General features: G+C 36.8%; 2 protein-coding genes across 2 annotated transcripts in view; one reads left to right on the forward strand and one right to left on the reverse strand.

The window, feature by feature from the left end:
- LOC138701713 (uncharacterized) overlaps positions 1-4,117 on the reverse strand; it is a 114,873-nt gene extending 110,756 nt beyond the window's left edge. The window contains exon 1 of the mRNA XM_069828909.1: positions 3,892-4,117. The gene's annotated coding sequence lies outside the window, so the exon portion shown is untranslated. The remainder of the gene's footprint in view (positions 1-3,891) is intronic.
- Positions 1-26,964, forward strand: part of LOC138701714 (adenylosuccinate lyase-like) — a 273,595-nt gene extending 246,631 nt beyond the window's left edge. Inside the window, exons 3-9 of the mRNA XM_069828914.1 lie at positions 4,401-4,604; positions 6,839-6,963; positions 9,769-10,078; positions 14,198-14,415; positions 15,836-16,016; positions 17,986-18,162; positions 21,949-26,964. Of these exons, the coding sequence (XP_069685015.1) occupies positions 4,401-4,604; positions 6,839-6,963; positions 9,769-10,078; positions 14,198-14,415; positions 15,836-16,016; positions 17,986-18,162; positions 21,949-22,035 (1,302 nt within the window). The 3' untranslated portion in view covers positions 22,036-26,964. The remainder of the gene's footprint in view (positions 1-4,400; positions 4,605-6,838; positions 6,964-9,768; positions 10,079-14,197; positions 14,416-15,835; positions 16,017-17,985; positions 18,163-21,948) is intronic.

The following is a 26,964-nucleotide window of genomic DNA, read 5'->3' on the forward strand; positions in this document are numbered from 1 at the left end:
TACCCACCATATCTTTTAATTACTACAAGCTGAATAAGATAACAACGGCATAAGTAGCAAGAAAATCCATTAATGAATCTCTTAAAATTTAATTTGAAAATCCCTGTTACGATATTGGGTTTATTTGTAAGTCATCGTTAACAATTTGGCATTTAGCTTCTTTATTTTTTAGCTTGCGTGGCAGTACACATAATTATACGTAATTATTTGATTTAGAGTTTAAATTCCTAACTAAATGTACCTTAGTCCGTTGTGTTAACTCCACTAATATCTTATCTTTAATTCCTTATAGGCCTGCGCAGAAGTAAGCTGTTAGTGATAATGTGACAGCGTGGGCAGATAGATAACATTGATAAGTGATGAACATCCATTTAGAGGCAGTGAACTATGTGTCCACATTTTCTTACGTTTTGTCATTAGCTTTGAAAGACTTAAATCTCTTGCTTCCAATCTGTAATACACAACAATTTTCGAAACTGAGATGTATGCAGCTTAGCATGTGCCGTGGAAAATCTGTATATTGCACTTCCAGTAAAATAGCGTCGTAATTCGAAAATTATGATTTGTAAAGATATGCTATTTCCTAGCAAAATACTGCTGTAAAATATTTTAATAAATAGGTACCAAAACCATTCAAACATCTTGGAGCAACAGTAACAAACATAAATGACACTCGGGAGGAAATTAAACGCAGAATTAATATGGGAAATGCCTGTTATTATTCGATTAAGAAGCTTGTCATCTAATCTGCTGTCAAAAAATCTGAAAGTTAGAATTTATAAAAAGTTATATTAGCGATTGTTCTGTATGGTTGTGAAACTTGGACTCTCACTTTGAGAGAGGAACAGAGATTAAGGGTGTTTGAGAATAAGTTCTTAGGAAAATATTTGGGGCTAAAAGAGATGAAGTTACAGGTGAATGGAGAAAGTTACACAACGCAGAACTGCATGCATTGTATTCTTCACCTGACATAATTAAGAGCATTAAATCCAAACGTTTGAGATGGGCAGGGCATGTAGCACGTATGGGTGAATCCAGAAATGCATATAGAGTGTTAGTTGAGAGACCGGAGGGAAAAGAAATCTTTGGGGAGGCCGAAACGTAGATGGGAAGATAATATTGAAATGGATTTGAGGGAGGTGGGATATGATGATAGAGAATGGATTAATCTTGCACAGGATAGGGACCGATGGCGGGGTTATATAAGGACAACAATGAACCTGCGGGTACCTTAAAAGCCATTTGTATGTATGTATGTAAGTAAGGTACCAGAACCTTTGATAATTTACTATTTTATTATTAGAATTTCATACCTCCAACCAGTGAAACAGCGTTGGAAATAACTTACGAAAGTAGTATCTGATTTTCGACATACGACAGTATTTCACTGGGTGTGCGATATTATCTATGTATGTATACTATGAACACCTACATTTTTGTTCTGATAGTTTGTTTTAGTGTTCTAAATTCATTATGGATTATTTCAATGCTGGTTCAAGAATGTAGGAACACAATATGTCGAATTCTTTACTGATATTGTAGGTAACAAAGAAGCTAATACATCGGTTAATAGGAGGGTTGATCCTTTCCTGTTGGGCGAGAGTCCAATATCCATCTTCTACTCGATTCACTGGAAGAAAACCTTATGGAATTCGAAAGGGCTTGGGCGTGTAACATCTGCTATAAAACAAGCTTAATTGCTCATTGAGAGCTTACGGACAGCTTCTGTTAGTAAAGACTGCGAGAATTAAGCCATAATCTTTGTCAACCAACATCTGTTTCCTTTTAACAGCGCGAGATTCATAGTTTGTTCAGCGCCTTCATGTTGTCACTAATATATTTAAAATACAAGTAATAAATGTAAGTTAATACAGAGGTTCCTAAAGTCTCCATACATAGGCTGATAATTGGATCGGCCGACAAGGACCCGTCGAGTGGCCACCCCGCTCCCCAGATCTCACACCCCTTGATTTTTACCTACCGCAGATCTACCAGGAGAAAATCCGGGACTTGCACCTCTACAAACCTCATTGTCGACGCTTGCCTTCATGTGACACCGGACATGTTGCAGTGTATGCGTCGGAACTAGTTGGAACGTATTCAGTGAACTGTGTCTGACTGTCGTAGGCCGCCACATTGAGGACATTTTGTGACAGTTCCTATTTATGGAGACTTTTGGGACACTTTGTAGTAATTGTAGTAATAAAGCAACAACACACGAACCGACTTCTGGAGTACAAAGCGACGATAAGCTCATGTGATAAGGCAAAATACAGTACCCTCAATGCAGGAGGTGCCGCCAATAAGTGGATACCATTTCAGCTAAGATATCCGAACTAGCTAGGGACAGCCTTGCTAACGGAAAAATTTACCTTCCCAAACTGTAATATTTATCCTTTGTAAGAACACTGCAATTTTTCCATGGAAGCGGGCTGTAAGTATGTCACGTCTAGATCTGTCGATTTAAGACAGACGTAGGCCTATTTACGTAAAACCCACACTCCGATTTTTTCTTCCACGTTTAAGATAATTTCTGCAAATATATAGGCCTACTCAGTAACATTTTTTTTTTCTGAAACGCTCTGGAACACCATTTTATTGTATTCGTATTTTGCATAATGGAACCAAGAAATGTGTTAATAATTACGTTTTTTAACATAATTTTTCTTTGAACTCCGCTTAGGCCCTGAAAATCTTAAAGCTGGACGAAAAGGACGTTAAAAACGACAAGATTCCCGTGCACTTGACAGTTATCATCTATCCGTCCGCTATAATAATATCACAGTCTAGTATATACAGTCACGAAGCCTGAGTTTATGAGGGTATTAGGAACAATAAACTGTGAAGGTACTATTTTGCATTGTCTGTAATGAGGCGATAGTAGCGATCCTAGTAGTTAGCAACTATCTGTGGATGCATATTTACTATGTATTGAGCTTCGGGACTGTATATACTAGACTGTGATAATATTCTACTGGGTGAACAGTATGCAGCAGAACAGGTTTCACGGCTTCGCGCGGCCTTGAGTCCCCCACCTCCGCGCGCATAGCCGGCCGTCCTGCCGTGAAACCTGTTCTGCTCTATACTGTTCACGAAGTCTGAATCTCGAATTCATTACAAAGTATATTAGAGTCCCATCATCTTTTTCTCTAGAAGAAATGCACTGGGCCTACTAACGGGAGGTTATTACCACAGTCTAGTCGCGAAGCTCAATACGTAGTAAATATGCAAACATTTATATAGTTGCTCACCACTAGGACCGCTAATATCGCCTCATTACAGGCAATGCAAAATAGTACCGTCACAGTCTGTTGTTTCTAACACCCTCAAAACTCAAGCTTCGTGACTGTATATAGTAGACTGTGTTATTACGCTGTGGAATCAGCGAATAGGGATTATAAAGAATGGACACTTCGCGTCGGTACCTTTGATGTAGCCGGACTGATTTCAATGACCTTCAAACCAGCTAAAGCATGAGATTCGGCTTTCTCCCTAGAGTTGGCGCTGACATCACACCAGCTAGCAGTCGACACAGCGGAAATATAACACATATAATTAATACATCTAGGTACATTATATACTCAAATAAAATAAATTGGATCCATAAAATAATAAATCCGTCATTAACTGTAATGTCTAGACTCTATAGAGTTCCTTTATAATGAGAGTTGAGTCGTTGACCCCAACAACAATTAAAATATGTAATGATTTGATAGCACTGAAAACGGAAAAACAAAACTCTAACGAGAAGTAAAACCATATACCTATATTATATTATATAGGCTATAAATATTAAACGAATTTGATACTTAATTTGATAATGTATTATATTATTTTATAATATAATTTATTATAGCCTATATTATCTGAAATATAAACAATTATTATTACAACTAGTTTGTCACTGAGAAATAAGGAAAAGCTGTTAACTTGAATTTATTTGAAGCAAAGCGTTACTGGATTATGCAATAAGGTAGGCGATGTTTGAATCCTGTGTCTCAACTCTATTCTCAATTATTATCTTAGCCTATGCTCGATTACACTAACCTCTAGCGCTTGAAAGTAGAACTAAACGCTGGCGCACAGAGAAACAAAACACAGGCAAATTCGGTTAGTGTCCATTCTTTATAATCCCTGTTCGCTGGTGGAACGGAGTGCGTAGGAAATGCAAGCTAGACGCTGATGAGCTACGGCGAATACCGCGCGAGCCGGAGTACAATAATCTTCCTGCGTATTGAATAATTGTGATCAGTTATCAAAAGCAATACTTTTTACATAAAATATGTCGTCCGGCGAGATTTCCCCATCCCTGTCTGTCATAACTGGTTTCTTGGTAATGGGCTGTGGATTTTTTTTTTTTTAATCTTAATAGTGATAGCACATTTTTAATTTGGTTTCAGGAGCTGGGTTTGGCTATTACCGATGAGCAGATCTCAGAGCTGGAGGCCCACATCTACGATGTTGATTTTGCGAAGGCAGCGGCTGAAGAGAAGCTGACCCGTCACGACGTGATGGCCCATGTCCACGTGTTCGCAGAGCTGTGTCCTAAAGCCGCACCTATCATTCACCTCGGTGCTACGTCCTGCTATGTGGGAGATAACACTGTAAGCATTGTCTTTCATTATGATTCGTGTTTTTGAATCCTAGACACAGGTCTGTATTTACACATGGGCCCGGGTCCAGGGCGGAAAATTCGTAGGAGCGGCAAAATGTTGGAAAAGAAAAAAAATCGACATGAAAATAAATTTTTGATATTCTCCTACTTCGCAGATTCCTTTTATCTCCTCATACCTGCTTTAGATAGCATATGTTAAGTTGTGTAACATGCCACTTTTTTATACAGTTTGACTTCTAAATGTCTTAGTTTGCGTAAATTAGTTGTGGGACGAGGTACAACATTTTTCGGGCCCATGAGCCAGCACTACCTAAATGTGAGGTTATCGACACGTAACAATATTACCTAAATATTTAAAATGATTTACCTGTTCGATATTTTGGTTATTTATGACTATATTGCTTCTTATCAGTGAATGTTCTTTAAATGCCATTGACTTTGTTTTCTGTATAGATTGTTAAGTTGTATTCTTGTATTATTTTTGTGTTTATGTTGCTTTTTATAGGTTATATTCTAAAACTGGATATTACAACCTAGTCATCTGCAAATAATAGATTTGTGAATTCTTTATTGTGTGAAATTGGAATTCCAATTTTATTTTCCTTACGCCATTTTGCAATATCATTTAAATATATATTGAATAACGCTGGTGAGAATGAACATCTTTGGTGTAGCCTACTCCTTTACCGGTGTCTATAGTGATTTTGTCAGACAATTTTGAGTTATAATTGTTACCTAATGGTTATAATAATAATAATAATAATAATAATAATAATAATAATAATAATAATATAATGAGCTAAAATTCTTTATGAAAGGCTAAACTCATAATAGATTTCTAGTTTTTTGGTCTAAGAATCATTTGTAGAAATTGGGTATCAAGATTGGTGGGCAACCAGTTCACATGTCTATGGCAATACATTTCTAATATTGTGGATATTCTTAGTATTTAGTCATACTCGACGGTCTATTGGCTACCGTGGTGGTCGTTGGATCCGAGATTCTCGGATTCATACCCATTTGAATACGATGAATTCCTTAGCATGTTTTCTGCGGAAAGAAGTAAAGCAGTGGGGGAGCCTGTGTCATACAATTACGGCACATAAGAGAATCCTGTCCCTGGTAGGGGGCTTCAGGCAACATTTGTCTGCCATTTCTTGTCCATGTCGAAGTTTGGATATAGCACGATGGTGTCAGGACAGTGGCGTAGTGGGCGTGGGCTTGTCCCTTTCTCTGGCACAGCAGAAGGAAACAGTATGTCTTTTATTAGGGTACAACTACAAATGAAGAACACACTTGCCCCGAAAGCTATCAGTCGGTAAAATATATCTACTGGTAGTATGAAAGAATTTGAAATTGTGAATGCAAGTTTATTCAAACTTCAGCATCGTGATGGAGTGCAGTGTAACACACTGTAGGATGCATCCCAGCCTGGGTGAAAGTCATAGTTGTCAAGCATCACTGCAAGATTATATTACGAGTATGTATGTCAAAACAGTAAAGCAAAGGCAGCTGTTATTAACACTTCCGACAGTGTTTTGATAATATATACAGTTTGACAGGCAGATGTTAATATGGTTGCTCTGTAATAAGTAATTGTGAAGTGTCGATTTATACATTTAAATTAATTGGTATATTATGACCACTGTCCTGCGACACTGTTCTTGCATGGCATTTTTCGAACACTCCATAAAATTTTCTTTCTTTCTTTCTTTACCTTTGTTTAACCTCTCCCTTTTAGGTTCATTTATACGACCCACGCCACACGAGCCTTACAGGGCCGCGACCTGTCGGGAGAGGAATTAATGTATTGGATCACATACATACTTTTTTGACCACACAAGGACATGGAGGGCCTCCCCAGATGAGGGATCAGCTCAATGCCAGGGCCACCTCCGATACAACACAAACATTTAAGACATTACACAGCATTCACTCACACATATGAAAGGATTAAGGGAAGGATCGCCGTCCATGGCCGGACTTTCAAGAGGTACAATCCCGGCATTTGCCTGGAATTACTGAGGAAACCATGAAAAACCTCAGTTAGGATTGCCGGCCCCTGAGATTCCATAAACCTACAAACGAAAAATAAAACAAGATGTCGGAGGTTCTACGTATATTGTGATGGAATGATTAATTTTTAATTTATTTTGATAAAGCAAGTGACGTAAACTCTAATGTTTTGATATGTTTTTTAACAGCTCTTTAATGTTGTTCCAGGATCTCATAATCCTGCGGGATGGCTTTGAAATTCTTCTTCCAAAGTTGGCTGGTTGTATCCACAGATTGGCAGGATTTGCAGACCAGTACAGGAGCTTGCCAACACTCGGTTTCACCCATCTTCAGTAAGTATTTCCAGTCCTAATATTGCACCTTATTGTAGAGTGCATTTCCAGAACGTTGTGTCATTATTATAAATGTTGAGGAGAAAGAAAAAAGTGGTGCCGAATATTACAACGTAATGACTTGCACTCATGCTCAATACCACATTTCTACCTTTTGGATTGGCAATGTCGAAACCTATTTCTATTATAAGATAAAGCATGGCACTCAAAACATTAGGTGCAGAAGTACAATAATAGGCCCTAATGACACTTAAAACGTTTTGGAAATGCACTGTTCTTATATACCGGTACAGTACTTTTTGGAAGCACTAGGGCACCATTCTTCAACCTGTGTGGCAAGGACGTAACTGAATATGCAATTGAATGGAAAATTCAGGTAAATCATATAATTCTTCTGTATTTTTCGTAAAAGAGTAATGAAAACAATAGTTTAATACAGGGACGTATAAGAAATGCGAATGACCTTCGATTCTTTCGCGTGCTACCGGGAAGCAATATACAGGGCGACCCATATTTTTATGTCCAACTTTTTATTCGTTTAGCACAAGTAAATTAATTAACATGGCAGGATCAAAGTAGCATGAAGTAATAGTCCAGTCATTAGGATTGCTTAAAATCCACCAATATTAAAATTTGATGTAAGCACCAGCATTTGCTGCACATTTTTCCAGATGTGGCTGAACGTTCTGTACTGCTCTCATAAGCATTTCATTTGGCACCCGGCCACACTCCTCTCGTCTGACCATAGAATGTGTCGCAAAAGGTTAGGTTCCTCTTGAATCCATGCTAGTAGAGACTCCGCAAACTCCATTCTGATATCACAGTCCTCACATGACAGCTTGCACAAAGTGTGGCTTCCATGGCCGCTAGTTCATTTCCTTCAGCAACCGCTGCACGGACCCATAGGATACTCCAGATTTCCGCTGGTATTGTCGAATGGATTTCTTAGGACTTCTCTGGAAGACCTCAGTAGCGGCTGCTTTGGCCTCTTCTGTGATCACTGTTTTTGATCAGCCAACACCCTTCTGTTGCGTAACTGAGCCAGTGCGAATCAAGTTGGCGTGAAGTCTCTTGATGGTTTTTTTTTAGCAAAAAGTCGCATAGTGATCCTCGCGAGGGTAGTAAAAATTTCACATTGGCAAATGTTTCTTTGCAGTCGCAGCATGACGTCGCGAATGTTCCTTCCGAAACTAGTTTCACATTCCCTTGTGAAAACTCAGCTGATAGTAATAATAATAATAATAATAATAATAATAATAATATACATTACAAAATTTAAAAAAAATACCGATAATGTAAATTGTAAACAGTTTTAATAATGCCTCCTCCCCCCTTTCCTCCTTGTCAGAATTCTGCTTATACCATTCTTTTCATATAGGCTAATAAACTTATTTAGGAAGATTTTAACATTACAGATTTGAAATTTATGCCTAGTTCCCTCTCTTGTCAAAGACATATTGCGAGACATTATGATATAGCAGGATCTCCCTCCTACAAGCTTTCAGCAGTGTTCTATAGCATTGAGTTGCTTTTTTCTTTTCATGGACAGGTTGAATTTTTATGAAACTTTGTTACTCACACTTATCATAGGCGGAGAGAGAACCATTTCCTAGGGGGAGGGGAACAAAGCAAAACCGTAGAATCCCCATATAACGGGGTTACAGGGGACGACATTTATCTCATAGTTTGACCGTAGTACAGTATATCGGAATATGATTACTATATTTTCGAGAGCATGTTTCTTACAGTGTTACATCCACATCCGCGATGTTTCGGACCGAGTTGTATAGGGCTTGAACTGTAGGTCTGCTGCAAATTATAAAAGGCATAACTTAAAACAGTCTCCCGCTTTTTCTCTCGTACAGAAACACATGCATACATCAATAAAACTACGTAACAGTGCTAACAGAAACTTTTTTATATGAAGTTTACCTTCCTGAAGATATCATATGAAATATAAGCTCCAATTATTTTATTTAATCTCGTCTTTAAGTTTACACATTATACCGGGATCGCTTTTCTTTTTTCTGCATTGTTGTACAGTATGTTATTCATATTTCTCCAGGTAGCGGTCTGAACACCTGCAGACTTCTAACACATGAGTACAGACTGTTACAAAAGAAACATTACAGTGCTTCCATTCCTCAACTGAGGTACAGAAATTCTTATAGATTCAGAAATTAAAAATAAATAGGCTTATTATAGTCCAGAAGAGCAGACATTTCCTTTTTTGTCTAATTATTTGTGTTATTATTTTGCTCCTGTTTTTAGATTATTTTTGTCTTTGTTGGTTTGGTTTGTAATTCCTTATTTTACTGGTTTTATTTCTTTTGAACTCGGTTTGTTATTTTATCTTTGTTGTATTAGCTTGGGTGTATATACTGTCATTATTGCTGGTTGATCATCTAATTCTAACCATGATCTAATGACATTAATTCATCATTTTAAGCACAGAAACTTAATCCTAAACAAAAGCAAAATAGATCTTTTGAATTCAATATTTTCTAACGTCAATAGAAAAGAAAGAGTTCAGTCATGTTTGGGGGGGGGGGAGTCCTCCCCCCACGTCCCCCATAACTCCGCCTATGACACTTATGAAACCATCCTTTTAGAGCAGTGTTGCTTACGATGTTGGAGAAAAAATCGATGGAAACACTAACAATATCAGTGATTAATGATTCACTACTAACAAGCTATTGATGATCACCCCTAGAATCGCAAATTTTTGGTATTGTTACCAATAATTTTCTAATATCCTAGTATTTAGGAATCATGACCCTCAGATACATGTGATGTTTGTTTTAGACCTGCGCAACTGACGACAGTTGGCAAGAGAGCCTGCCTGTGGCTGCAGGAACTGTTGATGGACGAGAGAGCTATCCGTCGAGCAAGAGATGACCTGCGGTTCCGAGGAGTGAAGGGAACGACTGGTACGCAGGCTTCGTTCCTTCAGTTGTTCAATGGCGACAGCTCCAAGGTGAAGACTCTGGACAAGCTTGTGACTAAGATGGCCGGCTTTGAGAACGCCTTCATCATCTGTGGCCAGACCTATACCCGCAAAACTGATGTGGAAAGTGTTGCTGTCCTCAGCAGTCTTGGTGCCACAGTTCATAAGGTAAGCTGGTGTTTGCTTCTCATTTCTGAGCTCTGGGCTTACCAACGACTCACTTGTCCTTAGAAAACACATCTAAGTGGAACTCCATAATGGAGGCTGCAAGTTTAGGCTTCATGACCTAACGTAAAAAAAATTCAAGAATTACAATGGGTGTACTGGTTGGGTAGTATAGCCTTAGGAAACACGAACACATGATGGGACTCTGTGATAAAAATTCTACTTATGTGGGCTAGAAGAGAATGACTGATATGTAACTTATACAGGGTGTCCCATTTATCTTGTGCACCTATTATAACTTTTTTGTTTGGATAGATATTGGAATTTTTGTTTTTGAGAGTTATGTTAGAACGAGAAGTTAACATGAGCGTAGAGATTTGGTGCATGTAACTACATTATGGTACAAGATACACGTGACGTCTTTAATTTTTCAAATAATACTACATACTTTAATCATGTTGCATTGATTAAACACATGAAGACGAGTTCAAAATGTATCACAATGTCACCTTCCCAATCAATAACAACAAAATGCAAAATGAATGCCATCAGAATGTGCCGTTTGTTGTGGTGCCCCATTCATCTTGTGCATTAACTTACACAAAACGAAAGACGACTGACGTCCGTATACACATTGTGTGTTGTGTGTTTGCTGTCTTAACATGTAAACAAACTACAACAACTGTCCTTGCCACAATCCACTTACAGTGGCCTGCACGTTCTCCAGACCTGTCGCCACTTGACTTCTTCCTGTGGGAAACTGTAAAGGACAGTGTGTATCAGAACATTCTGACAACACCAGACGACATACAGCAACGCATTCGACAGGCTTGTGTGTCCAATCAGCCAGCAACATGCCGGGCAGTCATACGGTCTTTCAGAGAACGTCTTCGAATGTGCATTAATGTGAATGGTCACCATTTGGAACATCTTCTGTGACTTTCGTTTTGTTGTTATTGATTAGGAAGGTGACATTGTGATACATTTTTAACTCGTCTTAATGTGTGTAATCAATGTAACATGATTAAAGAATGTAGTGCTATTTGAAAAATTGATGACGTCACTTGTATCTTGTACCATAATGTAGTTACATGCACCAAATATCCACACTCATTTTAGTCCCTCGTTCTAACATAACGCTCAAAAACAAAAATTCTAACACCTATCCAAACAAAAAAGTTATAATAGGTGCACAAGATAAATGGGACACCCTGTATATGTGATTCATCAAGACTTGTTTGTTCCATGGCCTACTCCATATGAATACACATATTTATTTTGTGTTACATTATCAAAGCATTTGAAAGAACCATAACATTTACAAGAGAGCATTCATAATTTATTCTGAGTGAAACTTCTATTTGTATGTACAATTGAATGGAGATTTAAAATATGTAAAATTTAATATAGAGTGCCTTTTAAAAAAAGTTTTTTTTTTTTTTTTTTGCCACAGCCTGTACATGAATCAATACTTTTGTGAGACCACAGCCATAAGTTTTAGTTAGATATCTTCAACAACTTTTGTTTGTGATATTTTTTCATAAAGTGAATACAGTCAACTCCGGATATAGTGAACCTCTGCGGACTTGCATGTTTCGTTCACTATATCCGAGATTCACTAAATCCGAACTCTCTCCCCTAACCTTAAATGACAGAAATGAATGAAATTGTGAACAAGAAAATAAAATATTCCATTTTTGTGGAATGGATTACACTGTATACTGTTACACACAGTTGATTTGCTTAAACTATGCTGTCGACCCACATCTGCTTACGAAAGACCTCATTCAATGTTCAATGTCACTTATAATATTCACCTTATCTTCCAAAGGAAAACTTCACGCTTCGACATTTTTATACAATACATTCACTGTTGGAACACTACAAACAGACTGATCAGGTAGAAATGACAAATGCTGTTATGGTGTGACTGCGTACTCAGCCTTGGAATTTCCCGGGTCATTTAATGGAAACTGGGAGAGGGTTGACGGAGTTTGAAAGCCATCGAAATCTTACCTTCCTTTTTATGCTCTGGACATAATGTCCGTCCCCTTTTAATAAAAGAAGCCAATTTCATTTTCCGTTGTTTGGATGCTATCCATCATAATGTATGTATGTATTTATTCACATTGCAATGGGTATATACCTGGTGGCAGTGGTAACTAATTACACTCAATAATGACAATAATAAACTTATTAATTAAAAATACAATTAATAATAATAATACTAATAATTCATACTAACAATAATTTATAATAATAATAATAATGATAACAGGGAACATCCTAAATTAAATGAAGCATGATCACTTAAAATAACATTTAAAGTAAATCTAATTTATATCTTAAATCTAAGTTCGAACTAAAACCCACGAGTATGATATGTTTATATCTGCACAAGTACCTTTCAACACTACACTCATTTCGCTGTCAACTCACTCACTGCACTGGAACTACGACACATTTCACTGATTCTATCCTGATTTCACTAACACTTCAAAAACATTTCACTGTTCAAATATTTTGCACTGCCACTATAAACTATAAAATTCACTGACAGGAACACGTTTCACTTACAAAACACACTTCACTGACACAACATAATTCTTCACTGATACAACACTTCAATAACAAAATATCATTTACACCCTTTAAATACTGTGTATAATTACCGTCTAATGGAAATGTTCCTGAGAACATAATGTCACTCTTTGTGGGTGGGGTGAGGTAAGGTCGTCACGATTTGCCTGGATTGTACAGGTCATTGTCTAGGAACCACTAATCCTACCTTTGTCCTTTGACTAAAGGAGTAAGGAACTTAGAATGTTGTTCTCAACACATTCTTTCAATTTTATACACGAAGGTCTGACTTCAAATAAGAATTTGTCAGGATACAAGGTTCACTGTAACCGAAGTGAGGGTTCACTATAAACGGAAATATTAATGTACTTTTTAATGTATATGCGCGCATATTTAGTGACTCCCAAGCTGCCCTTCACTGCATCGCTGACAAGTACAACCGTCACCCATTAGCGATAGAGGCAAAGGAATTACTTGAAAAGTATGCGCAGCACATATGCCTCACTTGGGTCCGTGGACACAATGGTGTAAGAGGAAATGAAAGAGCTGATGAGCTAGTGAAAGCAGCAGCCTCCAGCAGCGAAACTCCGACCTACAGTCTACAACCTATATCATACATAAAGAGACAAATACGACAACAGACTCATCAAAACTGGAATATTAGATGGACGACAAGCACAACCGGATTACTAACAAGAGACACCTACTTCCCAACAATCCACGACCGACTCAAAAGCCATCACTTCAAACCTACTTTCGTGACAACGCAGTTTCTTTCTGGACATGGGAAATTTGGCACTTAATTCGACAGATTCAACATCCCAGCAGACATCGACTCTACATGCTCCTGCCGTGAAGACCTTCACAGTGTGAAACACCTTCTATTTGACTGTCCTATTATTGAAGCAAAGAGATTTCACATAAAGGCACATCTTCTGGACTGCAATACCGAATACAGGACTCCACTATGTGAAGTAATCAAAAAACCTTGTTGCTACAGACAATTTATAGACTTGCTAAACTTCATCTTTAAAAGACTTTAGATACATATTTCACCATTATCTGTGTCAAAATAAATAGTATAGATAAGTAGTTTACCCATAACAAAAAAACTAAAACCCTAGCATACCGCTTGGTGAATTAGGGTCCTTTTCCGCGGATATTTAATAATAATAATGTATACGGGTCAGGATCAACGAATGTTCACTATAACCGAGTTCACTATATCCAGAGTTGATTGTATATAAAGAGTTATTAGCAATATTCCATACTTAATTAACACATTGTATAGAACAATGAAGAAAGATAAAAAAAAAATCACATTCACAGATTGTCTATAAAAGTCTATATTTGTTTGGTCCAGCATTTCTTTTGATGTCCTACTTCCTACATATCTTTTACAAAATAGTTTCTAATTTTTAAGATTGCTGAGGTAGTTTTGAAATATTCATTTGATGCACATGAAGTGCGAGTGGAATACAGCTTTCCTTGCTTGGCTTAAAACTTGTGAAAATCCAACAATATTTTACTTGTTTTGTGCAGATCTGTTCCGACATCAGACTGCTGGCTAATATGAAGGAGTTGGAGGAGCCCTTTGAATCAACACAGATCGGGTCCAGTGCCATGCCCTACAAACGCAACCCCATGCGCAGTGAAAGGGCGTGTTCCATTGCACGTCATCTGATGAGTCTGCACAACAACACTCTGAACACTGCTGCCACCCAGTGGATGGAACGTACTTTAGATGACTCCGCCAATAGGTGAGTTTACACCTGCAAGGAATCAAATCTTCAGCCGTAATGTTTACAGCTGGTTACTTTACTGACTTTAAAAAGCCTCATTAATGAGAATTCCTGTTTTTAGTTCATGTATCTTAGTAGTTTGGCATTTACATTAACAACCGCTGCTATAAGACTAGTGTGTTAAACAGATAACAGTCTTCATTGGAAGAATTGTTTTGTCGAATTTTGATATTTTACAGAAGGAATTTGTAAACTAATTTCTTTCAATAATATGTTTGTCTCTGTTGCTTCCTTCTTCTGACTATTCTGCCTTTCACTTTTCCCCTGCCTTCTCTTCTTATTATTCTTCGTCTTCTGTTCCTTTTTCTTTTCACTCTCGTATTTCTTCTTCCATTCCTGACTCTCCTTTTCCTTTTGACATGTAACGTCTATATTGAACCTACACTAATAAAAGAAAAATGAGAGAGTTTGTGAAATGGAAATTCGACTTCAGTTATCATGGAAATGCTTACACCATATCCAATAAGCTCTATGAGTCCACAATGAGAGTCCACATATTACATACTCACCTATTTGGAAGAGTTTATTTACAGGGTGTTTCAGAGGTGGTGTTACAAACTTTCAAGGATGATGGCGAAGGGCACATATATCAATTTGAGATAAGAAACCATGGTCCGGAAATGACTGAGTCGAAAGTTATAAGCAAAAATAGTTGTGTGGAAATGGAATTGTAATTTGGCACCACGTGCCCTCCTTCCCTTAACTTTTGGAACAGTCGTGGAAAGATGGTATGGGCCGGATGTCTCCTACGTGGGTACTTGTCCTGATACGATCTGTGAGCTTGTCTACTGTTCCCATTGACTCATCCGTATTCGAAAATCAGGTCTGCTTATTCCACTCTCGTGTACTCCTCCATTTCACTAGGACTGATCGACTGGACACTGCAACTTGTACACATACTCTGCTGTCCACAGACGTGCATATCAGGACTGACCATATCCGTTACACATTACTCTATCTGCATTGCTGTAGTGTAGTTTCCTGTCCCCATCCCTCAGACAGCGCACTGAATGGAATACTGTAAGTAGACAACATCAGATGAATACAGTATGTGTAAGATGTACAGATAAATACACATAAATAAGGTGTACAGAGGAATAAAATTATTTCAATTCCACAGAACTATTTTTGCTTGTAACTTTCGACTCAGTCATTTCCAGACCAGGGTTCTTATCTCAAATTGATACATGTGTCCTTTGCCATCATCCCTGAAAGTTTGTAACACCACCTCGGAAACAACCTGTGTGTGTGTGTGTGTATATATATAATTAATATACAGAATGCAATATATATATATATATATATATATATATATATTGCATTCTGTATATTAATTACTGTATGTTTATAGCTCTACAGTGAAATATTCAATTTACAGGAGAATCACGTTAGCTGAGGCATTTCTGTCAGCTGATAGTATACTTGTGACACTGCAGAACATCTGCGAGGGCATTGTTGTGTATCCTAAAGTTATCGAACGTCACATCAGACAGGAACTCCCATTCATGTCTGCTGAAAATGTGATCATGGCCATGGTGAAGGCAGGTGGAGACCGACAGGTGAGTAAAACATTCTATTTCCCTGAATAAGTTCCATTACGAGTGCACTTTCTGAACCAGTTCGTACTGACTGTGTTAGTTTCACCAGACTATATATGTCTTGAAAGTAGGTTAATCTAGTGTTCAGTTATTGGGAAATGAAGTCATCTTATTATCTTGCAGAGGGTTTCCATATCTGCCATAAAAATAGGGACATCCCTTTTTCGCTGATGTGTCCCATTATTCCGAAAGAGGTTTTAGGGACTTGTTTTTGTCCCTTATTTAAAATTTAGTGACCAAAAAAACACAATTGCAAATATCAACTGCTATTTTATTATAAATATCAATCTGCATCACTGTCGGTGTACAGTGGAATTCATAAAGGGTTGTTCAAAAAGTGCACCAGTTTTGAATCACTTGGTATTTTTTTGTTTGTCGGTTGTCGACATTGTTTTATTTAATTTCGATATCCTTTCGTCATTGTGTGTCTAGCCATGGAGCAGTTTACTATTGCATGACATGTGGTTCATGAAAGTGTGACTATTGGTCCATTGAAATCGGTTCTTCGCTGTTCCCAAATATTAGGCATAGGATGTTCTTCAGTACGGCGAATTCTCCGATATGATCTCCATTACCACCATGGTGCCACCAGTCACTCTGCCTGCGAAACAATTGAGTTGCTCCATGAGCCGTTCCCGGTTCGTCTCATCTCGCATAATGGTGACCACCAGTTGCCACCAAGGTCATGTGATTTAATGCCATGCGATTTTTTCTATGGGGTAATTTTAAATCATTGTTGTATGTCAATAAACCCCGAAACATCCGCGAGTTAAAAGAGGAAATTGGACGAGTTGTCGGGGAAATTCAAGTGGAAATTTGTCAGGCAGTCATAGCGAATTTCACAGACAGAGTTCTTGTATGCCAGCGCAGTAGAGGGGGTCATATGCCCGACATCATTTTCCATACCTGAAATGGGAAGGGGAGTTGAACATGTTTATGTCCTGGTTTAAAGTATTTTGAAGAAAATAAAGTTCATAATTTGATATATCAAAACCGGCTTTTGAATGATCCTTTACATTTGTAACATTGGAGGTGACACTAAAGGTATATATTGTTCTTAAAACATTTCATTCTATGAAATAAACTGCTACCAGATGAAACATTGTTGAATCTTACTTGTATGATGAGACCATAACTGTAAAAAATGTTCTGAATTCAAAAGTAGATCGTGAATTGAAGGAATATCTTAAATCAAAACATTTAGATGAAATCAGGGCACGTCTATTCAGAAGTGTTTATGAAAAGCTTCCAAATTTAAAAAGTGATAGAATTTATTATGTATGGTATGTCCTTGGTACATGTGGCTAGACATTTCCTTGGTGCTGTTATCTGTTTTAGTTGCATTTATTTACATATTAAACCTGGTGTTTATGTTGGGACACCCTTTATAGACTGCATCTTGAATCCAGACTGGACTGTTTGTTTATACAGTGCCTTTTTTTTTTTCATATCTCGTAAATATTTTGAAGTGAAAACATTATACTGTATTTGCTGACATATAAGACGTACTTTTTTCCTTTGAAATTGGGTCTGTAAAACAGGGTGTGTCTTATATATTTGTGAATAGGTCAGAGCTTCACGAGATGCTGTAGAGACTGAGACAGTGGTTAAATCATTTAAGAAGTGTGGCATTAGTAATGCACTGAATGGTAAGGGGATAATTTGTTGTATGAAGGTATTCTTTCTTAGTTAGATTTCGTATTTGATGAAAGTAAATCTACGTATTACTTTATATTTGAAATGCTGCAAATTTATTATTCAGTGATAAAATTTTTTTCCGTAAAAATGTGTACAAAAAAGAGAGTTCGTCTTATATGTCGCTATGTCTTATATACCAGTAAACATGGTACATCTCAGTGATAAAGATATGCTAGTTATTTTGTTGCACAATGATGTCATTCACTCCACGTACATTAATTTCTTAACCCAGGTGTGTCATGAGCACATTCGAGTGTTGTCGCAAGAGGCTGGAGCCCAGGTGAAGCAGCACGGACTAGACAATGATCTCGTGGATAGAATTCGCAAGACTCCCTACTTCGCTCCTATCCTTCCTCAACTCGACAGCTTGCTGGACCCCTCAACATTCGTGGGAAGAGCTCCAGATCAGGTGAGAGAAGTTAAATATCATATTTTTAAAAGTTAACATACTTAGTTAATGTTTTAAAAATTGGGTGGGCTAAAACGAGGATCTCTTGCTGCTTTGTTGCTTTACAAAGAAATGAACTTTATAACTCATGAAAAATACAGAAGCATTTGTTCGTAATCTGCTGAATAGTTATTTTGCAAAAATTAATTAATTAAATTTTGCATAATCTTATGTGAACAGGAAACAATGTTAATTTGTCCTAAGAATATTAAAAAGTGGATATTTTCAGTAGCTGCACTTTGTAAGCATGCGGTTACAGACGCTTGCACAGACATGTCAACCATAACCTCAATCAGAGGTAGCTCTGCAGGTTGTGAGACATTTAAACTCCTGTCACTCTTCCACTCTGTTATGCACTTACTATGCTATACGAGCACTATTTTCAAGGTGTTGGAACCATGGCTTGCTGTCGTTCGTGCTATAGTTAGTGATGGGTGACTGAGGTTTAAGAGATGCAGACTCGTTAAGATGTATATTCGGTCAGTACACCAAAACATCATCTTATCATATATTGTGCAAAGTTACAATATTTTGTTGCTGTTGGTTGTTTTTGACACTTAGAAAATGAACAATAAATCGATTAACAAAAACAGTCCCATTCAGCTAATGTTACATGTGAACTGAAGATAATTAATTGGAATTCACCAGTAAATTAATATGGTATGATATGATTTATTGCCACTCAACCGTTTGGCCCTGTTGGCCCTTCACATTCTGTATTCGGGCCAGCATTCCCGTTCTTATATTACTTACATAATTTTAGTGGACGACTCATGCACTTACCTTCCTTTATTCAATGCTGCGTCCTTTTTTTGTCCATTCTTTTACTTATCACTTCATCTATTTTGCACTTTATTCATCTGCATCATATATTGTTCCAAAACCTATCTAAAACTAATTTCCCTATCCCTACCATTATATTTATTGTTTATTTCAGACTCTATTTTCACTATAAATACTTTTCATTATTGTTTCTATCTCTTACTTGTTATACTGGTATATAGGGTTCCCAGACGTCCCATAAAATACAGGATCATCCCATTTTTCGCTAATGCATCCTGTTGTCCCTAGAAAAGTCTTTGGGCCAGCTTTCCATCCCCTATTTTTAGAGTTCTAAACTGAGAAAAAATGGAAAAGTTACAATGTATATTCTATATTACAAATTACAAACATCGCACTTCATCATTGCATTATAGATGTGCTATTATGAAACAATTATTGTGAGTTATTAATTTCTCAAGACAAATGATGGTAACACCAAATGTTTAGATGAAGTCTGGGTGAATATTTTTAAAAGCATTGAAGGAGAACTCTCAAATTTGAAGAGGATAGTGGAGTTCATTATGTGTATCCCTAGAACAAATGTGTGTGTCGAAAGATTATTTTCTCGCATGAACGCTCTATGGATTGATGAGAAAAATAAATTGTCTGTAAAAATAGCAAAATCAATGCTTGTTGTAAAATCATTCTTCAGTGAGGATTGTGTTGCTTTTCATACATTATTCTTCAAAATAAACAATTGTTAAGTGAAATTCATTCTTTAGAGAAATATTGCAAGGCCAAAGCGGATTGATTTGTAAGAATATTGTCACGTGAGTAACTTAGTGTATTTTGTAGCTATTTCTGTAATAATTTAGTAAAAACAATTTGAAGGCAACTTACATAAAGAAGCTTAAACTTAATGCAATCGTGGGTGCTCGTGTAAAGGGGGTTAAGTATGATTTCGATAAACTGGGATAAGTACAGATTTCAACTCCAGAATTACTTTTTTCTTGTGTTAAAGGGATTAAATCATTCTTGCATCCATGATGCAGCTACAGTGCTCCGTATTTTGTGACAAAGGGGTTTTGTTCAGTGCCAAAACAGAGAAGTTTACATACCTTACAATTTGACTTAACCCCCTTTACACGAGCACCTGCGATATGCTACCTAACAATTTTGTGTATTATTTGTTTACTTACTTTAATATTAATTGTTACCCTTAGGTAGTTAGTAAATTGTTTGTGTAGTAAACTTTACTACACACACTCTTTGAAAGATGGCATATTTGATGGATGCGCATACTAAACTTACTCAGTGGAAACTGATAAGTGTCCTGTATTTCTGTCCAATATGTCTGGGAACCCTACTCATATGACATAAAAAATCTTTTTCGGTATTCTCTATCCAACCTGATATATATTCCTTACTTTCCTAATTCTTAGTTCTCACTGACATGCAACATGGTTAATTCGTACTCCTCGCTTACTTTGCTATTTACATCACTTCACTAATTAATTTAATATCTTTACACTATATTCTTACACTTTACTTACTTACTGGCTTTTAAGGAACTCGAAAGTTCATTGCCACCCTCACATTAGCCCGCCATTGGTCCCTATCCTGAGCAAGATTAATCCAGTCTCTATCATCATATCCCACCTCCCTCAAATCCATTTTAATAATATCGTCCCATCTACATCTCGGCCTCCCCAAAGGTCTTTTTCCCTCCGGTCTCCCAACTAACACTCTATATGCATTTCTGGATTCGCCCATACGTGCTACATGCCCTACCCATCTCAAACGTCTAGATTTAATGCTCTTAATTATGTCAGGTGAAGAATACAATGTGTGCAGTTCTGTGTTGTGTAACTTTCTCCATTCTCCTGTAACTTCATGCCTCTTAACCCCAAATACTTTCCTAAGCAACTTATTCTCAAACACTCTTAACCTAAGTTCCTCTTTCAAAGTGAGAGTCCAAGTTTCACAACCATAAAGAACAACCGGTAATATAACTGTTTTATAAATTCTAACTTTCAGATTTTTTGACAGCAGACTGGATGATAAAAGTTTCTCAACCGAATAATAACAGACATTTCCCATATTTATTCTGCGTTTAATTTCCTCCCGAGTATCATTCATATTAGTTACTGTTGCTCCCAGGTATTTGAATTTTTTCACCTCTTCAATTCTTACACTTTACATAATTTAAACGACTTGTGCACTTATCTTCCATTGTTCTACACTGTATCCTTCCATGTCCTTTCTTTTCTCTTAGCACTTCGTCTATTTCGTACTTTACTCATCTGACACTATTTGTCACTCAAAATCTATTTAAATCTAAATCCAATTCCCTATCCCTCACACAACGTTTACTATTTATTCCAAACTCAATTTTCACTACACAAACTATTCCAACCGTAAATGAATACAATATAATATTTTATTTTATTACTCAGTCAATGACAAATCAATGTAAAATAATGACTTATTTTATAGTCATTAAGTTTATATACATGAATTACAAGATTGCGAACGTTTTCGCCTATTCAGGCATCCTCAGGCAGAGTTATATAATATCTCAATGTCACATACGTAGCTATTGGTGGTGAGTGGTGAGTACTATTTAAAATAGTACTCACCACCAATAGCTACGTATGTGACATTGAGATATTATATAACTCTGCCTGAGAATGCCTGAATAGGCGAAAACGTTCGCAATCTTGTAATTCATGTATATAAACTTAATGACTATAAAATAAGTCATTATTTTACATTGATTTGTCATTGACTGAGTAATAAAATAAAATATTATATTGTATTCATTTATAGAAATTGACAATCTGAATATTCCATCATGCTTTCTAAGTTATTCCAACCGTTTCAACCTTTCTTACCAACTTCTTATACTTTTCACCAGTAAATTAAAGCAGCATTTTACGCATTCTCTTCTTCCAATTTCATACAATGAATTTCAATTTGTTGCAGGTGACAGAATTCCTTCAAGAAGAAGTCCATCCAGTGCTTGAGAAATATAAAGGAAAGATCGACAAACCTGCAATTCTCGAAATTTAGTACCACCTTTGGATCACATATGATTTGTTGGCCTTAGGTACTGATATAAGAATTCTGTACCTATTTTGAGTTTTGTCTAATGGAAGCTAAAATGTTAAAATCAGTGTTGAGTATATGACTGTCTTACGCTGCCCAAACAAATTCATATAAACAACATAACTTCATACACATGCATGTCGCACTTCCCCACAGAGTTTCTACCATACAGAATACAATAAATATCACTTAATTTCTGTAGCTAACTATAATAGCGTTCACTGTCACAAATTTAACCAAATAAAACAAGTATTTCTGTACTGGAGATTCATGTCGTACATTTAAATAGAGAAAAATTACTCACGCGTAATGTAATATGACACAGAAAACGCCTTAATTTACATTTTTATCTTGTGATTTAAGTTTTCCATGCACATTGAGTAAAATCAGACGTAATGGAAAACAATATACATGAATTCTAAATTTCTTATGAGCTATATGAGGTTGTTACATAGGCTAATAATTGAGGTAACTTGAAACTATATTAGTTGAACCGTTAAAAGTGTTATAATTTAAACAGGTTATGCACCTATGACAGATGGGTCCCGTTTCAACACCGGTGTGGTGTCATCTTCAGTGTCTTTCGAACTACTGCTGTTCCAGCTGACCTTGATTTCCGGCATTTGCATTTGTCAGTTGTAGGGATGGGAGTGTGTTGCTCTTATGGTGAGGGGTGGTTGTTTGTGTGTCATGTATTATGATGTCGAATAATGTGTGGGTATTGAAGTGTAATTGTGTATTAAGTATATGTTGTGGGGTGTTATTATGTGCTTGTATATTTCGTATTGTTCTAACATGTTTAACTGTGGAGTTTTTGGTGTGTAGTATTTCCATATCTGTTTCTATGTCCACAGTTAAACATATTAGAACAATATGAAATATACAAACACACAATAATACACCCACAACATATACTTAATACACAATTGCAGTTCAATACCCATACATTATTCGACATCATAATACATGATACACAAACAACCACCACCCATCGGAAATTCAAGATCAGCTGGAACAGCAATAGTTCGAAGGACACTGAAGATGACACCACACCGGTGTCAAAACGGGACCCGTCTGTCATAGGTCAATAATCTGTTTAAATTATAACACTTTTAACGGTTCAACTAATATAGTTTTAAACAAGTGTTAACAAGAAACAATGATAATTGAGGTAGTGTAATTTGAATAGTCTGATTGTTTTGGACAGTTTTTACTCAGCACTGAGATATGCAGATGTGGACATCTATAGGGACATACAATCAAGTGGTTATGTGCCATTTTGTATTTGCACTTGTTATTGTTTGTAAAGTTTTTTGTAATTAAAGTATTGTTGGGAGAAATTTGTTGTGAGTACTTTAAACTGCAGATGCAATGAAATGTTTGGTTTGGTTTCTCTTACTTACAAGAAGACTGTTAATAAGTTCATACCGGAAGCTCCCCTCAAGCTATGCCATAGATTTCCACAGCAGGTAAACAAAAAAACTAGCTGCTCATACTAACTTAGGCTAGGAAAACTTTCTTGGTATATAACATTAAGGGGGCACTCAACTATATTTTGGAACTTTTTTCCTATTTGACCAATCTTTTTCAAATTTGGAGAAAAAGTTTAATATACACATGGAAAGTAACATGCAAAATCTCAGCTCATTAGATCCAATACTTTTCAAAATAAAAAATATTTCAATTTTTAATCAATCATTAATTGAAATATCACTTTTAATTATCATTTTTTATTTTTCGGCTTTGTGCATTTGACTGTGACTTCTCAATGAATAGGGGAAGAATTCTGCGTATTGATTTAGCTCTGTCACGTAAATTAGTGTAGAAATTTAATTTTTCATTTCTATGACACTTTTTCTGCAATTTTTAAGTTGAGTGTCCCCTTAAGAAACAACAGCACACACTTACAGAAGGTAATTGAGTTCTCTTCCTTTGTGAATGTTTTAAGCTGTTACATGTCTTGCCAAGTGACTTTTTGCGCTCAACATCCTTTACCAGTTGATTGAGCACAATCTCCTTAAGATCAGAGCTACTCAATTTTTTAGTAATCCTTTTTCCAACTTTTGATTTTGCGATCTTATTCCTATAGTCCCGTCGCTCTAATTTCCGGCAGCCAATTGTGTTGCAGGTCGGCTACATTTAAACGTGTGTGTCTTGTGATTCGCTGAGGAAGACGTTATTCATTTCTTAAGGCTCGATAAATACTTAATATAATCGCCCGCCATTTTGGCTCTTTCATTGACGTTCACAGAAAGCACACGAAGACGTTATTTACCACTCAATTATTTGCAGAATTACAGTGCGTTTGATTTATTATCATAGGAGCTACGACATGATAATGTTTAACGGTGTGGGAAATAGATTCCTTGTATGGTAGCTCGGCAACGAAAGAACAAAAATGGCGAACGATACTACCTACCTAGACTTTATAGAGCCTTCACTTCGTAAGACGTAAGCAAAGAGGAGGAGTCATGCTGGGAATAACAGCGTCGCGACTATAGTTATGAGGAGCTATTTTTTTTTATTTGTCGTCTGCTATGGAGATCTAAGAATGTGTGGAGTCTGAGGGGAGATTTCGACACGAGCTCATTAACAATTTCGACATTAGCATTTGACATCTAGATTATTAATTTTCCGAGACTGATACCAGCTTAATTGAATTTGCGCTCCTTCTACTAGTACGTTAAGAGAACTGTGAATCAGTGTTATTTTGAATATACATTTTCCCGCAGTTTTCTACCAGAAACCTCTTTAGTCACCATTGTGTTGATGTCTGTTATCTAGACTTGAAAATTTTGGGTCTGGAAATGTTGTTGTTTTCTAATGTCAGGCATTTGACAATAGTCATTTGACCTCTTGCACTCCAATATTTTTCAAAGATATTGTCATGGTCAGCCACTGAAGCATAGATTTTGAGATGTTCCGAATCCATTTTTTTGTTTGAGTTGCACAATGGGCAGTTAGGGGACTGATATGTTCCAATTCTATGCAGGTGCCTGGGCAAACAGTCATGGCCTGTTGCCAATCTAAATGCAGCTACAGACGATTTGCGTTGTAAATCGGGAATTAACTGAGTATTATGATGCAGAGAGTTTTATTTTTTTCTTTGAGACTGTGTTATCAAATTTTGTTTGTTGAAGTCTAAGTATGTAGATTTATTAAATCTTTGCTAAAGCATCCGCATTCTCGTTTCCCAAGATTCCACAATGGGATGGTATCCATTGGAATACAAATTTTTTATTGGGTGTTATTAATTGAGAGAGCATTTTAGTTATTTCTGCTGTTTGAGATGAAGGTATGTGTCTAGAGAGTATTGATAAATAGCTGCTTTGGAGTCTGACAATATAACTGCCCTCCATTTTTGTTCTTTCGTTGACGTTTGCAGAAAGCACACGAAGACGTTATTTTCCACTCAATTATTTGCTCAATTACAATACATTTTAATTATTATCATAGGAGCTACGACATGATAATGTTTAACGGTGCTCGTCTGGTAGCTCGGCAATGAAAGAACAAAAATGGTGAACAATACTACCTGCCTAGACTTTATATAGCCTTCACTTTCTAAGGCATAAGCAAAGAGGAGGAATCACGCCAGAAATAACAGCATCGCGACTATAACATTACCCTCCTGTAGATTAATTCAATTTTTCTACTTTGGACTTCATTAAAATAATTCACTGTATTACTGTTGCTTTATAATATGCATACATTATGAATATGAATATGTCAGTAAAATATATTGTTGGCAATCTTTATTTTTTGTAGTCTGTCAAGATTAGTCTACACTCCACCATAAGTACAGACGCATTTTATGCAATATCAAACGTGCTGTAACCAACCTGAAGATATTCAGGAAAACTGCTAAATAACTTCACGGTATGCAAGATTCACTTATCCAGTGTAGCAGCCACAAGGCTTTGTGAAATAATTGTAGCTGGATTGTTAAGCCTGGTGATTGGTTGTAAATTGTGTTGTTAGAATTATGTCATGTTAAATAAGACAGATTTCAGTGGTAGGTGTCCTGTAGCTAAAATTGATAATATTAACATCCAACGTAGTAGTAGTAACTAACTTTTCATGACAGTAGTCTCTTAAAAACACGAATTGTCATTTACGAGGATGTTTTGAAAAGTAATGCCTCCTAATTTTTTGTGTTATTGTTAACATATTTTGGAGTACTAGCTGTCACACATTCTACTCAGTTAACTTTCATGCTTCACTGACGCAAGTTTCGTACCTCTGCCGCTGGAGGGTCTGAATTATAATCTGAAACATGGCGGTATGTATCAGCACTATGTTGGTGCGTCTGAAGCAGTGTGCTGCCATACAGTTTCTAACAACAGAAAATGTGGCTCTGATTAACATTCATTGAAGAATGAAGACTGTTTATGGAGATGAATGTGTAGACATCAGTACTGTGCAATGTTGGTCTGTTTGTGCTTTAATGAGCCTGGTGAGACTCTCAACTTGTGTGACAAAGGACGGAGTGGAAGGCCGCGTATTGCAGCTGATGATGCTCATCAGAATCATGTCGATGAACTCATTAAACAGAATCATCGCATAATGCAGGAGCAGCTGTCAGTGTGGCATAAATCAGGAGTATATCCAGACGATAATCCAGAACTGGAATTCCGAAAACTTTGTGCATGATCATCCTGCATACAGTTTCGATCTGGAACCATCAGATTTTTGTCAGTTCTCGAAGCTTAAAAACACCTGAGAGGACTATACTTTGATTCTGATGATGCAGATGCAGACAGAAGTGAAGCTGTAGTTCTGTCGTCAAAGTGAAATATTCTACAGTAGGGTATCAAGAGCCTGGTCTGCTGTTAGGAAAGATGTGTTGATTGCCAGGGCAACTATGTCAAGAAATAATTATACGAGTATGAA

Source organism: Periplaneta americana, chromosome 6 (genome assembly GCF_040183065.1).
Source record: "Periplaneta americana isolate PAMFEO1 chromosome 6, P.americana_PAMFEO1_priV1, whole genome shotgun sequence".
NCBI classification, from domain to species: Eukaryota; Metazoa; Arthropoda; class Insecta; order Blattodea; family Blattidae; genus Periplaneta; species Periplaneta americana.